Source organism: Lampetra planeri, chromosome 32 (genome assembly GCF_965212315.1).
Source record: "Lampetra planeri chromosome 32, kcLamPlan1.2.h2, whole genome shotgun sequence".
Lineage (NCBI taxonomy): Eukaryota > Metazoa > Chordata > Hyperoartia > Petromyzontiformes > Petromyzontidae > Lampetra > Lampetra planeri.
The window spans coordinates 4,477,422-4,489,789 of record NC_136138.1 but is presented as its reverse complement, the minus strand read 5'-3'; the positions used below and the strand labels follow the sequence as shown (position 1 = coordinate 4,489,789).

At 57.7% G+C, this 12,368-nt stretch overlaps 1 protein-coding gene across 1 annotated transcript; it reads left to right on the top strand.

The window, feature by feature from the left end:
- Positions 1 to 6,659: 6,659 nt before the first annotated feature.
- LOC144729497 (uncharacterized) lies at positions 6,660 to 11,877 on the top strand. The gene is made up of 3 exons (XM_078609833.1): positions 6,660 to 7,160; positions 9,389 to 11,206; positions 11,693 to 11,877. The coding sequence occupies exons 1-3, from the start codon at positions 6,812 to 6,814 to the stop codon at positions 11,875 to 11,877; spliced, it is 2,352 nt and encodes a 783-aa protein (XP_078465959.1). The 5' UTR covers positions 6,660 to 6,811.
- Positions 11,878 to 12,368: the final 491 nt, after the last annotated feature.

Sequence of the window (12,368 nt, the reverse complement as noted above, 5' to 3'; positions counted from 1 at the left end):
CGCTGTAATTGCAATAACGTCAGCCAGCAGCCGTGGGCTATCCACTGCTGGATGAAGTCCTCCGCTCGTCGCTGTCATCCCGGCTCACGGGTGGGTGGGTGTGTTGCGATGCCACGGGGCGTCTCGCGCCTGCACTCGAGCTCCATCTCCCAGTGGGACGTCCTCCCGCGCGCGCGCGCGTTCCACTCCTGTTGGCTGCCATTCCATCACAGGTCTCGTTCGCCATCGGCCGTCCTCTCGTCTCGGTCGTGTCGCGTCCTGCCCGAGCCACGCATCACTGTTATTGACTGTCAATCGTGATGTCTCTGATTTGTGTTTGTACATTGATCTGTTTGTCGTGATTGGAATCGTACTTTTGCTTATAATATGTGGATATACTCGGCCCCGTCGCGAGAATGGGGAATTGCAGCCCGGTGTCTCAGGCCCACCAAATCGAGATGGTTGCTTGTTTGTTGCTGGAGGCCCTGACACGGCTATCAGCAGTTACATTGCAAAGCCTTCACCGACCCGCGTTGACCAGTGTGGTGAAGTATGGTCAAGCAACCACCATGACTGACGCGGCGTGGTGAGGCATTCATCCAGCAGTGGGTTGACAAAGGAGATGTACATTTGTATCACTGTGTCAATTTTCCTTGTTGATATCATCGAGGCGATGAGCGATTCATTTAATTGGAGGAGGGAATCTGTGTGGTCGCTAAGCGGGAGTGAGTTTTAGACCGTGGGAGCAGACGGGGTAGGAGTGACCTCCCTATTCTCATTGTAAACTGTTTTTATAGATATGGTCATGGTTTTCATCTAGCAGTGGATATACCGTGATAATGATGATGATGAAAGAGCTTGGAGAGGTGCATGTGTGGAACTGCACCGAGATACACGGCTAGAGAACATAGGCAAGTTACAGACATTGAAATTATTTCATCCAGCAGTGTATAGACCATATTAATGATGATTATGATAATAGCATGGCGTGTTGGGAATTAAACTCAGAGACAGAGCGAAGAACGCGTACGCAGGTTAGAGACGGCATCATCACCATCATCATCACCACCATCACCACCATCATCATCACCATCATCACCATCATCATAACCATCATCACCATCATCATCACCATCATCACCACCATCATCATCACCATCATCATAACCATCATCACCATCATCATCACCATCATCACCACCATCATCATCATCACCACCATCATCATCACCATCATCATCACCATCATCATAACCATCATCACCATCATCATCACCATCATCACCACCATCATCATCACCACCATCACGGGGACTGTTGAGAAAAGTGAGTAGTGGGCATGCACAGTCACAAGGGGCGAGTTGCCCCCCCCCCCCCCCCCCCCGATGGAGGAGACTGGTGACGGAACGGCGGCTAGGGGAAGGGAAACGCGGCAAGAGATTTCGGCCACGGCGGAGACGGAGCGACGAGATGGGCTCGTGTGCGGGGCGCTTATGTGGTCCGTGAGGGGTGATGGCGACAGCGTGGAGGGGGGGTGGGGGGGGCTTCGTCCAGCGATGGGATATCTCGTGGCCCGTAAAAAAGAAAAAAAATTAACATTAACAGTGCGTCACGGAGAAGTAAATCAAGAGGTGTGCGTTGGTGACATTGATAGTCGCGTGCCGCAAGCCCGCCGTACAGTGGCCTTCCGTCTCTTGTGAATGGCGCCATGGGCTCTCTGTTGCTCTCCGGCCGTCCGGTCGCAAATTAAAAAATCGTCGCCCATCGCCCGAAACTCTCACGTGGCCCCGCTGGCCACGCGGGGCACGCGCCGCGTGCGTCGTCAAGGCGCCGTCGTCATCCCGTCGCCACGGCGACCGTCGCCACGGTGACCGGTGCACGTGGCAACCGGCTTGCTCCGTTGTTAGGTAACGCGCCTGAGTGATGGAGCCGGCGTGTGAGTGAATGGCGGTGATGATGGTGCTGTGTGAGCGGTGGTGCAGCGGTTAGGGCGCTGCGCTACGAACCCGGCGACCTGGGTTTGATGACCGCTCACGGTCAAGAGCAGTGACGATTACCTGGACCGGTCCTGGGTCTGCCCTTTGTCGATTCAGTCTCAAATGAGTACCTGGTGCGGTGTGTAAACATCGCCACTGGGGAGACAAAGGCGGCCGGGCGTGGTGCTGGCCACCCACCCCCTCGTGTGCCGTGCCGGCCTTCATTGGTACTCGATAACAGCACTTGCCCCAAGTCTGTCAAAGGCTATAGGGGGATCTTTGTCTTTGGTGTTGGCGAGGGTGATGGGGGTCACAATGTAGGTGAGCGGAGGAACAGTCGTGTAGTGGTTTGCGCACTGATCCATGAACCCGGCTACCCAAGTTCGATTCTCGCTCACGACCACATTGGCGAATATCTGAAGCAGTCCTGGGCCTCCCCTGTATCTGGTGCGGTGCAAACAAAAACCATCACTGGATATACGAAGGCGGTCGGGCGTGGCATTGTCCACCGGACACCATTGCATGCTACTCGGTTAGCACGACTGGCTACGTACGGTGCGAAAGAAGTTCAACATAAATGCAGCAGCAGTCTGTCAGAGGCTATACGGGGGAGGGGTGAGCTTTACCTTTGGGTGAGTGTGCGTGAGTTCGCGAGTCGATTGCGTCTATGCGGGTGATGTCACTGGGGCACAATGCACGGGGATTTGGGAGGAATTATCGCCAGCGGCTGTGTGCTCTGTGTCCCTGGCGCGAGTTGATCCTCTGTGGCCGAGGCGAGTTGGTTTTGTTCTAAAAGCAAACAGCCGCGAGCCGTGAACTCACGCCCCGCTTCTCACGCGTGCCAAGCGCCTGCGGTGGTGGTGGTAGCGGTGGTGGTGGTTAGTGGTGGTGGTTGGTGGTGGTGGCGATGGTGGTGTCGGTGGTGGTGTCGGCGGCGGTCGTGGCGGTGGTGGTGGCGGCGGTGGTGGCAGTGGTTAGTGGTGGTGGTTGGTGGTGGTGGCGGCGGTGGTGGCGGTGGTGGTTGGTGGTGGTGGCGGTGGTGATGGTGGCGGCGGTGGTGGCGGTGGCGGTGGTGATGGTGGCGGCGGTGGTGGCGGTGGTGGTTGGTGGTGGCGGTGGTGATGGTGGCGGCGGTGGTGGCGGTGGTGGTTGGTGGTGGCGGTGGTGATGGTGGCGGCGGTGGTGGCGGTGGTGGTTGGTGGTGGTGGCATAGGTGGCGGTGGTGGTTGGTGGTGGTGGCTACGTTGCTGCTGCTGCTGCTGCTGCTGCACGTGACCGCCCGTAGCCCAGCGCTGTGGAGGCAAGCAGCGAGGGTTGGTGGATCACCGCACGAATGTTGCGAAAACTCTCTTCCCGTGGGGCGTCGAGGAGGAGGAGGAGCCGTGTACCCTGGCTCGTCAGGAGAAGGCGATAGACACAGCAAGTGTGGACTCATCTCCATCTGTTCCACAATCCTGTACCGCCAGAAGGCAGTACAGCAAGTTTTGTCAGTACGTGGTAGACGGTTGCCTCCTGGCACACGTGGGTTTTCTCCGGATGCTCTGGGTTCCTTCCACGTGTTTCACACACACTCATCAACTGGCTGAAACTATCTGGATATAAAAGACCAATGTAGCAGGACCCTCATCACAACAGAGTCCTGAGTGATTATTTCCTGGGTAAACGAGCGCTGTAATGCTCTATGAACCTGACTCCCCAAGTTCAATTCCCGCTCTCGACCGCAGTGGCGAATATCCGAACCAGTCCTGGGCCTCACCTGTATCTGGCGCGGTGCATACACAAATCATCACTGCAGGGGTCTTGTGACAAACCCGGGGGGGGGGGGGCGGGGGTCAGTGGACCCCTGTTGACCCCCTGACAGCCTCCCATCACCACTCGCCGTGTCATCTCCCCTCTGATGTCTGCACTGGGCGGGAGTTCGGGGGAGGTGAGAGCATAGTTTGAGGGTGAGATGCTCCACGGGACCCGTGCCAACTTCTCCCGCGTTTATTCTGTGGAACGTGTGCTCCCGCCCACGTGTGTGTCTGTGTGTGTCTGTGTGTGTGTCTGTGTCTGTGTGTGTGTGTCTGTGTGTGTGTCTGTGTGTGTGTCTGTGTGTGTGTATCTGTGTGTGTCTGTGTGTGTGTATCTGTGTGTGTCTGTGTGTGTGTCTCTGTGTGTGTCTCTGTGTGTGTGTATCTGTGTGTGTGTCTGTGTGTGTCTGTGTGTGTGTCTGTGTGTGTGTATCTGTGTGTGTCTGTGTGTGTGTATCTGTGTGTGTCTGTGTGTGTGTCTGTGTGTGTGTCTCTGTGTGTGTCTCTCTGTGTGTGTCTGTGTGGCGAGCGGAGGTGCAGCGGTTAGCGCGCTGCGCTACGAACCCGGCATCCCGAGTTCGATTCCCGCTCAAGGCCAACACCAGTGACGATTATCTGAAAGGGGCATGAGCCTTCCCTAGGTCGACTCAGCCTCAAATGAGTACCTCGTGCGATGTGTAAACATTGCCACTAGGGAGACAAAGGTGGCCGGGTGCGGTGCTGGCCATCCACTCCCTCGTGTGCCGTTCCAACCTTAATAGGTGCTCGCTCACAGCACTTGCCCCTAAAGTCTGTTAAGGCTATGCGGGGGATCTTTGTATTTGTGTGGGGAGCGGTGGCACAGTGATTAGCAAGCTCACGACCACGGACACCAGTGACGCATGTGTGAACCGGTTGAGGGCCTCCTGGAGAACGACTCCGCTTTAGATGAAAACCTGGTGTGGTGTGTGGTAGACATCAGCATTCGGAAGACAAAGGTGACCGGGGGTGATGCTGGCCACGACCCCTTCGTGTGCCGTGTCGGCCTTCATAGGTGATACTCGCGAACAGCACTTGCCCCAAAAGCCAAAGCTGTACGGGTGATCTTTGTCTTGGTGTGTCTGCGTGTGTGCAGGAGTCTGGGTGTCTTAATGAGTGCGCGTCTTACTCACGGCCAACACTGGTGATGAATATCTGAACCGTTCCCCCTGGGCCTCGTCGAGGTCGACTCAGCCTTAAACGAGTCCCTTCTGCGGGGTGTAAACAAAGGCAGTGCTCGCGAGCAGTCTGTTGAAGGCTATACGGGGGATCTTTGTCTTTGTGGCGTGCGGTGGTTAGCACGCTGCGCCTAGGAATCTGACGACCCCAGTTCTATTCCCGCTCACGGCAAACATCGGCGGCGAATACACGAATGAGCGGATACGTGAATGAATGAAGCTATGAGTTAACAAACAGGTTAATGAATGAATGGTTAATTAATCGAGTAATTGTCTCGTCCTAGAATTTTACAAAGGATAAATTACGACGAGGATTTTGCACGAATGAGGTAATGAATATGCGTGTGCAGGCAAATCATCGCTTGAATTAATGAGGGGCTTAATCAATAAATGAAAACCTTCTTGGTTCTTTCGGTAAAGTCACGTAGAAGGGAAGTAATAAAATAATAAAAATAAAACATAATAAAATAAAATAATTCTCACGACGTTTCGGCTACAACGCAAGCAGCCGTCTTCAGGTGAATTATTTTATTTTATTATGTTTTATTTTTATTATTTTATTACTTCCCTTCTACGTGACTTTACCGAAAGAACCAAGAAGATGAATCCCTGCAGTCACGAAAGCTTTAAATCGAAAAATAAATGAAAAGTTCAATGAGTTCACCAGAAATCTCGTGCTCCCATCTGCAGATATCCTGGGCCCACGATGGCGCCCCCCCTCTTCCTCCACGGCCTCCTCCACCTCCTCCACCTCCTCCACCTCCTCCACCTCCTCCACCTCCTCGTCATCATCGTCCTCGTGGTGCCGGCCGCCTCCGTGGCGACCCCAACACTCGCCCCCTCGCTCGGGGTCCGACTCTCTGACCCGCGTGCCGACCCCCCCACACAGCCGCCGCTCCCCTCGGGGACCCCGGGGACCCCGGCCTCCACCAAGGGGGTACCCGGACCGGACCCCGGCGAGGCAGGAGGTGGCCGCTTCAGAGATCCTGCCGAGACCTCGACCCCCCCTCCCCTCACCCCCTACTCCCTCGCACAGCTGAGCACGGTCACAGAGCAGCACCTCGGGGCCCCAGATCCCACATCAGGGGTCCCCGATCCTGTCTCAGGGCTACCTGTTCCAGGAACAGGGGTCCCAGACCCAGTATCGGTGATCCCTTTTCCAGTATCAGGGGTCCCAGATCCCACATCAGGGGTCCCCGATCCTGTCTCAGGGCTACCTGTTCCAGGAACAGGGGTCCCAGACCCAGTATCGGTGATCCCTTTTCCAGTATCAGAGGTCCCAGATCTGACATCGGGGATCCCTTTTCTAGTACCAGGGGTCCCACATCGCACACTGGGGGTCCCTGGTCCGACACCATCGGTCCCAGATTCCACATCAGGGGTCCCGCATTCTGTCTCGGGGATCCCTCATCTCATATCAGGGGTCCCTGGGGATGCGAGCGATGAGCCGCGTTGGACCCCCATGCTCATGACCTCGCCCTCGACCCCGCACCCACGAGAGGGTCCCCTTTCCGCATCACCTGGGACCCCCACAGCAAGGGCCCAGGGGGACGGGGGCCATGGTGGTGGTGGTGGTGGAGGTGGTGGTGGTGGTGGTGGTGGTGATGGTGGTGGTGGTGATGGTGGTGGTGGTGGAGGAGGTGGTGGTGGTGGTGGTGGTGGTGGTGATGGTGGTGGTGGTGATGGTGGTGGTGGTGGAGGCGGCACCACTGACGATGGCGGTGATGGATATGATGGAGGAGGAGCTGCTGCTGGTGGTGGTGATGACGGAGATGTTCAAACTGCTCGTGGAGTGGCTGATGTTGGAGCAGGAGGTGTGAACTCCACCCGTTCCCCTCCAACGCCGCCCACGTCCCCGCCGGCCACTATGACCTCCGGAGACGTCGATCGAGCGGCTGTAACTCGGCGAGAGCCCCCCTCCACCCGGGGTGTGGAGACCCCGGACCGGTCCCCAGTCCTGACTCCCTCCCTGCCACCGCCCGCACCCCCAAACTCAAGTCCTACGTCGCACCCTGACCCGGGCGTGAACCCGAACCCAGCCCACTCCCCGGCCACGTTGCCGTCTGCAATCCTGGAGCTGCGGCCGACTCCATCTCTCGCCCCGGACCGCGGCGCAGACCCGCGACCCGCCACGTCGACCTCACCCGACCTGGATCTGGAACCGAACCCGGACGTTGCAAGAGGAGCGGCCACTGCGACCCCAGCTGGCGGTGCGGGTGAGTGACCCCCTGTGACCCCGGGGTCACGGAGGTCAGGAATCTCACAAGTGAATACGTGCCACTTCGCGGGCGCTATGCATCGGGGTCGGGGGGTGGGAGGGGAGATGGAAGCCGGTGAGGCCTGGCGGGATTTACCACTGCCGAGGGGGTTCGCGGTTGTGCTGCTTGCTGCTGCTGTTGTTGCTGCTGCTACTGCTGCTGTTGCTGCTGTTGCTTGCTGCTGCTACTGCTTGCTGCTGTTACTGCTGTTGCTGCTACTACTGCTTGCTGCTGCTGCTTGCTGCTGTTGCTTGCTGCTGCTACTGCTTGCTGTTGTTGTTGCTTGCTATTGCTAATGCTTGCTGCTGCTGCTTACTGCTTGATGTTGCTGTTGCTTGCTGCTGTTGCTTGCTGCTGCTGCTTGCTGCTGCTACTTGCTACTGCGAGGCTCTTCCGCGCGATGTTCAAAGCGATGCCCGACGTTTCGCTCCACATGCTGGGGATCTTCTTCTCCAAGTCCTCAATCGATTCCTGAAGAAGCTCCCGGCATGTGCAGCAAAACGTCGGACGTCGCGCCGACACAACACGCGGCGGGCGGTACACAATCCGGAAACACAAGGCCGAGTTCATTTGTTTAACTGCTGAAATGAAACGTGATTTGGTTAAACAAAAATTACGCTAACAAATAATTCACGTCATACAATTTGAGTTTTTACATCTTAAATTAGTAGTCAATATTAATCGATGTCAAACTGGTGCTTTAGTGATTCAGAACTGAGCTTTAGTTCAGATCGCCATGTGAGTAAAATGCGTGTCGTACAGCCCCTCCTCCACCCGACACAGCCAATGAGTAGACTCGTGCCGTGATGAACAAACGTGCCGATTCATCACTGCTTCAGCATAAACTCCTCCTCATTCGAGATGCAAACTTCGCACCTCCTGGCGTCGACATTCCTCCTCAAAGACGCCGGCGGTGGAACCATTCACCGCACCAGAACATCATCACCAGGCCGATGCTGCACCACATCTCCTTCACGAATGGATAAAACTGGTCAAACACAAAAAACATTTTTTTCTGGCCTGGACTTTTGCAGCTGTTCTAGACTAATTTCAGGGTGCTGATTCCAAATCTGATCTCAGATTTGCTCTATCACATCTCATTTATATGCTATCGGCATACCCCATTTTCATTGATTTTACCCGAAATTAACTCTGTCACTTATGATTGCAAGTTGTTGCGAGTCAGTGACTGCTTTCGTGTTAAAACATGACGCTGTATTTTTAGGATAGTGTGTTTATAATATAATTTTATGTAAATATCCACATTTATTTAATATTTTTCTTCTGCAGTTATTATTGAAAATGCAATATTAGATATCTCAAAAACCTGATGTGATAGACAAAAACTGATGCCATATTTCGAATCAGCACCCCAAAATTACATTAAACCCGTTGGAATACCTTATGCCAGAAAAAGTGTGTTGACCAGTGTAATTAGAGACACCGCCACAGTGGTGCGATCGTGGCCATGCGACCCAAACTATGGACCACGTGCTCAACCGCTGTGTAGTCTGTGCTCCTTCGACTGAGGAGGACGACGAACAGCAAAACGACACGAACTCTCTGTCCTGAAACCCTCTTGTGGTGGCCAGGAGACCTCGACATTGGTACAGTGATACCCTGGTATACATCGGGGATAGCTGCGACAATGAATATCAAAACGACGTAAATTAAAACGATTTTACGTGACAAGGTGGAGGCGACGGCTGAGAGGTGACGGATACGAGAAAGGATGGATGATGCTGCCACCGATGCAACGGTACATTGAGATGACGAAAATCGGGTAGCGGTATTAATAAAGTGACAAGGTATTTGCGAAGCAACGTAAAAAGGTGAGACATAAATCAGGGTATTGCCGTATTACCCAACGCAAGAACAGAATAGAGACTGCTTCAGTTGATCAGAGCGTTGCATAGCAATTTATTGCCTGCATCGGGTGGTGGAGGGTGTACGACACACACATTTTGCTCAATCAGTCTGACACAAAACTTGATTACGAATCATCCCATTGGTGATGCAGCAGTGATAACTTGGCTGACCGCGGATACAAGGTTTGACATTTTTCAATGAATTCAGTCTTCCCTGCCGAAAAGCCTTCCTAAAGGCTGCATACAAATTATGGCTCTGCTCAAACAGGAGGTGCTCACCCAAACCCACGTGACCTATCTCCTCCTCTGTGCTTCCAGAGCCGGGGGTCGTGACGGACGAGGCTGCCCGTCGCTTCGTCCCCGTGCCAGGACCCGGACCAGACCCTCCCCTCCCTCCCCGGAGACCGGGCACCGACCGCGAGCCGTTCTCCTCGGCGATGCCTCCGTCGCGGGCCCCGGGATGGGCCAGGGAGTGGGCACCGGTCCCCCTCTCCCTCGTTCCGGGCACGGGGCCTTGGCGTGAGCTGCGTGGAACGCTGGGCCCCACGTGGGACGCGAGCTCGCTTGTCCTCGCCTGCGCCTTCGCCCTCCTCTCCGTCCTGGCGCTCTTCACCTTGGCCAGACTCCTGCTGATGACGCTGATAAAGACGAAGCCACCATCGCCACCCCCACCGCCGCCGTCGCCGTCGCCGCCACTGCAGCCGCCGTCCGGGTCCGACCCCCTAAAAGACCCCCCGAAGGACCCCCAGAGGGATCGCCAGAGCCCCCTGCCCCCCTTGGGAGCGGCGCTGGTGTTGACGCTGTGCGCCCTGCGCTCCGCGTCGCTCTCCTGTGACCTCCTGACCCCCGAGAGGGCCCCCGCGCCCCTGACCTCCCTCCTCGTGTTCGACTCCGGGTTTCCGCTGCTCACCGCCGCTTTCTGCGTCGCGGCGCTGCTTCCGCTCCTCCTCCTGCGGCGGCGGCGGGGAAGGGAACTCCACGCTGCCGGGCCGGGTCCGTATCTCCTGGCCATCTGCTGCGCACACCTCGTCGTCTCCGTCGCTTGCGACGTCGCCTTCGTCTTGATGACGCGGGACCTCCTCGATGGTCGTGACGTTGCCGATGGCGGCGGCGGCGACGACGACGTCGCGCACGCGGAGCGCCGCCGCTCCGCCGCCGCCGTGCTCCTCCTCTCCCGCGGCCTCTTCGTGTCGAGCGCCGTCGCGCTCCCCGCCGCGGTCGCTCTGCTCTCCCGGCGTCCCCCCGGCGAGCCCGACGGCTCCGCCCGTCCCGCTCCGCCCACTCGGGCCCCGCCACGAAGGCCCCGATGCTCCGCCGAGGAGCCGGACGAGCAGGAGGAGGAGGCGGGAGGTCCGCCGCGGGAGCTCGGCACCGGAGGAGCCCCCGGCTCCTCGATCCTGCTCCGCACCTCCGCGTGCTCGCTGCTCGCCTGCGCCGCGCTCCAGGCGTGGCTCCTGGTGGACACCGGCGTCCTCCTCTCCCGCGGCGGCGGTGCCGCCACCGCCGCCGCGCTGGCCCGCGGCTGGGGCCTCCACGTGGCGACCCGCGCGTGCGAGCTGCTGTCTGCGGCCTGCGCCCTGGGCCTGTGCGCCACCGCGCCGGGCGGCGCCTTGGCCCCGCGCGACCGCCGCCGGCGCCGCCCGTGCTCGGCGTCGTGGCCCGAGCGGGCCCTGCTGGCGCGGGTCCGCCAGGTCGTGGCCGTCAGCTCGGGGGTCAAGGCCCGCAACGGGGCTGCGGGCGAGCGGGGCGCCGCCACCTCCTCCGGCTCCTCCTCGTTCCCGTGGGGGCCCAACAGCCTGGCCCTGAAGCCGGCGAGGAACGGATTCGCCAAGAAGGGCGCCGCCCCGGGGGGTGGCGCGCAGCCGCCCCCCTCCCGTGGGGATTGGGACTGCTCGGGGTCCCGCAAGGGGTCCGCGGTGGTGGGGGCGGAGGGACCCGTGGGGGCCCCTGTGAGCGTGCACGAGGAGGGGCTGGAGGAGGGGCTGGTGTCGTTGTCGCTGTCGGACATCGAGCTGCGGCCCCCGTCACCCATCGACCTGCGCCGCAGCATCCACGAGGCGCTCGGGAGTCGCGGGGATGCGCTGTGCTGGGAGCGAGCGGCGGACGAGCCGGAACGAGGTGGACGAGGTGGACGAGGTGACAGTGGACCAGGTGGTGGTAGTCGTGGTGGTGGTGGTCGTGGAGGAGAAGGCCATGTGGGAGGAAGTGGGGTAGGTGAAAAAGGGAATGAAGAAGACGATGGTGATGATGATGACGGAGGTGGTGCTGGAGATGGTGCAGGAGGTAGAGGAGGTGGTGAACGAGGTGGTCCAAGAGTAGGCGGAGAAGGTGGAAAACGAGGTGGGAATGAGGATGGTGATGCCGAGGACCCGGGATCGAACCCTGCCGCTCACTCCGGACCCTCCACCACCTTCGCCTCTTCAGACGAGCGACTCCTCCAGACCACCTCGTCATCCCTCTCATCGTCATCATCATCATCATCGTCGTCGTCACCTTCGTCGTCACTTTCTTCATTACCTGCACCATCATCATCCTCGTTTTCACTGTCGTCCTCGCGCGACCCCGGTTGGGGAGACGGGGGTCTCTCCCCGCGACCCCGTGGCCCGGGGTCACCGCCGCCAGGCTTCGAGAGGGTCGGTGAGGACCCGGGGACTCCGTGCGGAGAGGGAAGCAGAGGGGGCGCCGGGGATCGAGGGGTCCCCAGGAGGGACGGCAGCCAGGGATCGGAGGAGCTGAGAGCTGAGTTTGTGCAGATCTGTCGACAGATTGAGCAGCTGAGCGATGGCAGCGATGTTATCCAACTGTGACTCCCGCATCATCACCATGATCATCGTCGTCACCACCACCACCAGAATCACCATCATCATCACCACTACCACCAGCAGCATCATCACCAACACCATAATGATCACCAACACCATAATCATCGCCACAATCATTCACTAACATCATCTGTTCATCATCTCTCCTCCTGACCATCCTTTTCTTCAATATCATCATTAGCATCAACGCCACCAACATCTCATGATCTTCATCCATCTCTCCTTCTGATTATCCTTCTCTTCAAAACATCATCACGACTTATATTCATGTCAACGTCGTCATCGACGTCTCGTGTCTGTAATCATCGCAGGGAGACGACGATCGTTAACAATATGGATGTTAGGGTTAGGGGAAGGGCTACGCTCCAGATCGTGAGCTGATTGGCTGACTGATGTGAGGACCAGCCCTCTTGAATCATAAAACAAATGAGCAGACTATATTTCTGCCTAGCCGTCTCTCAATATTAAATATCATA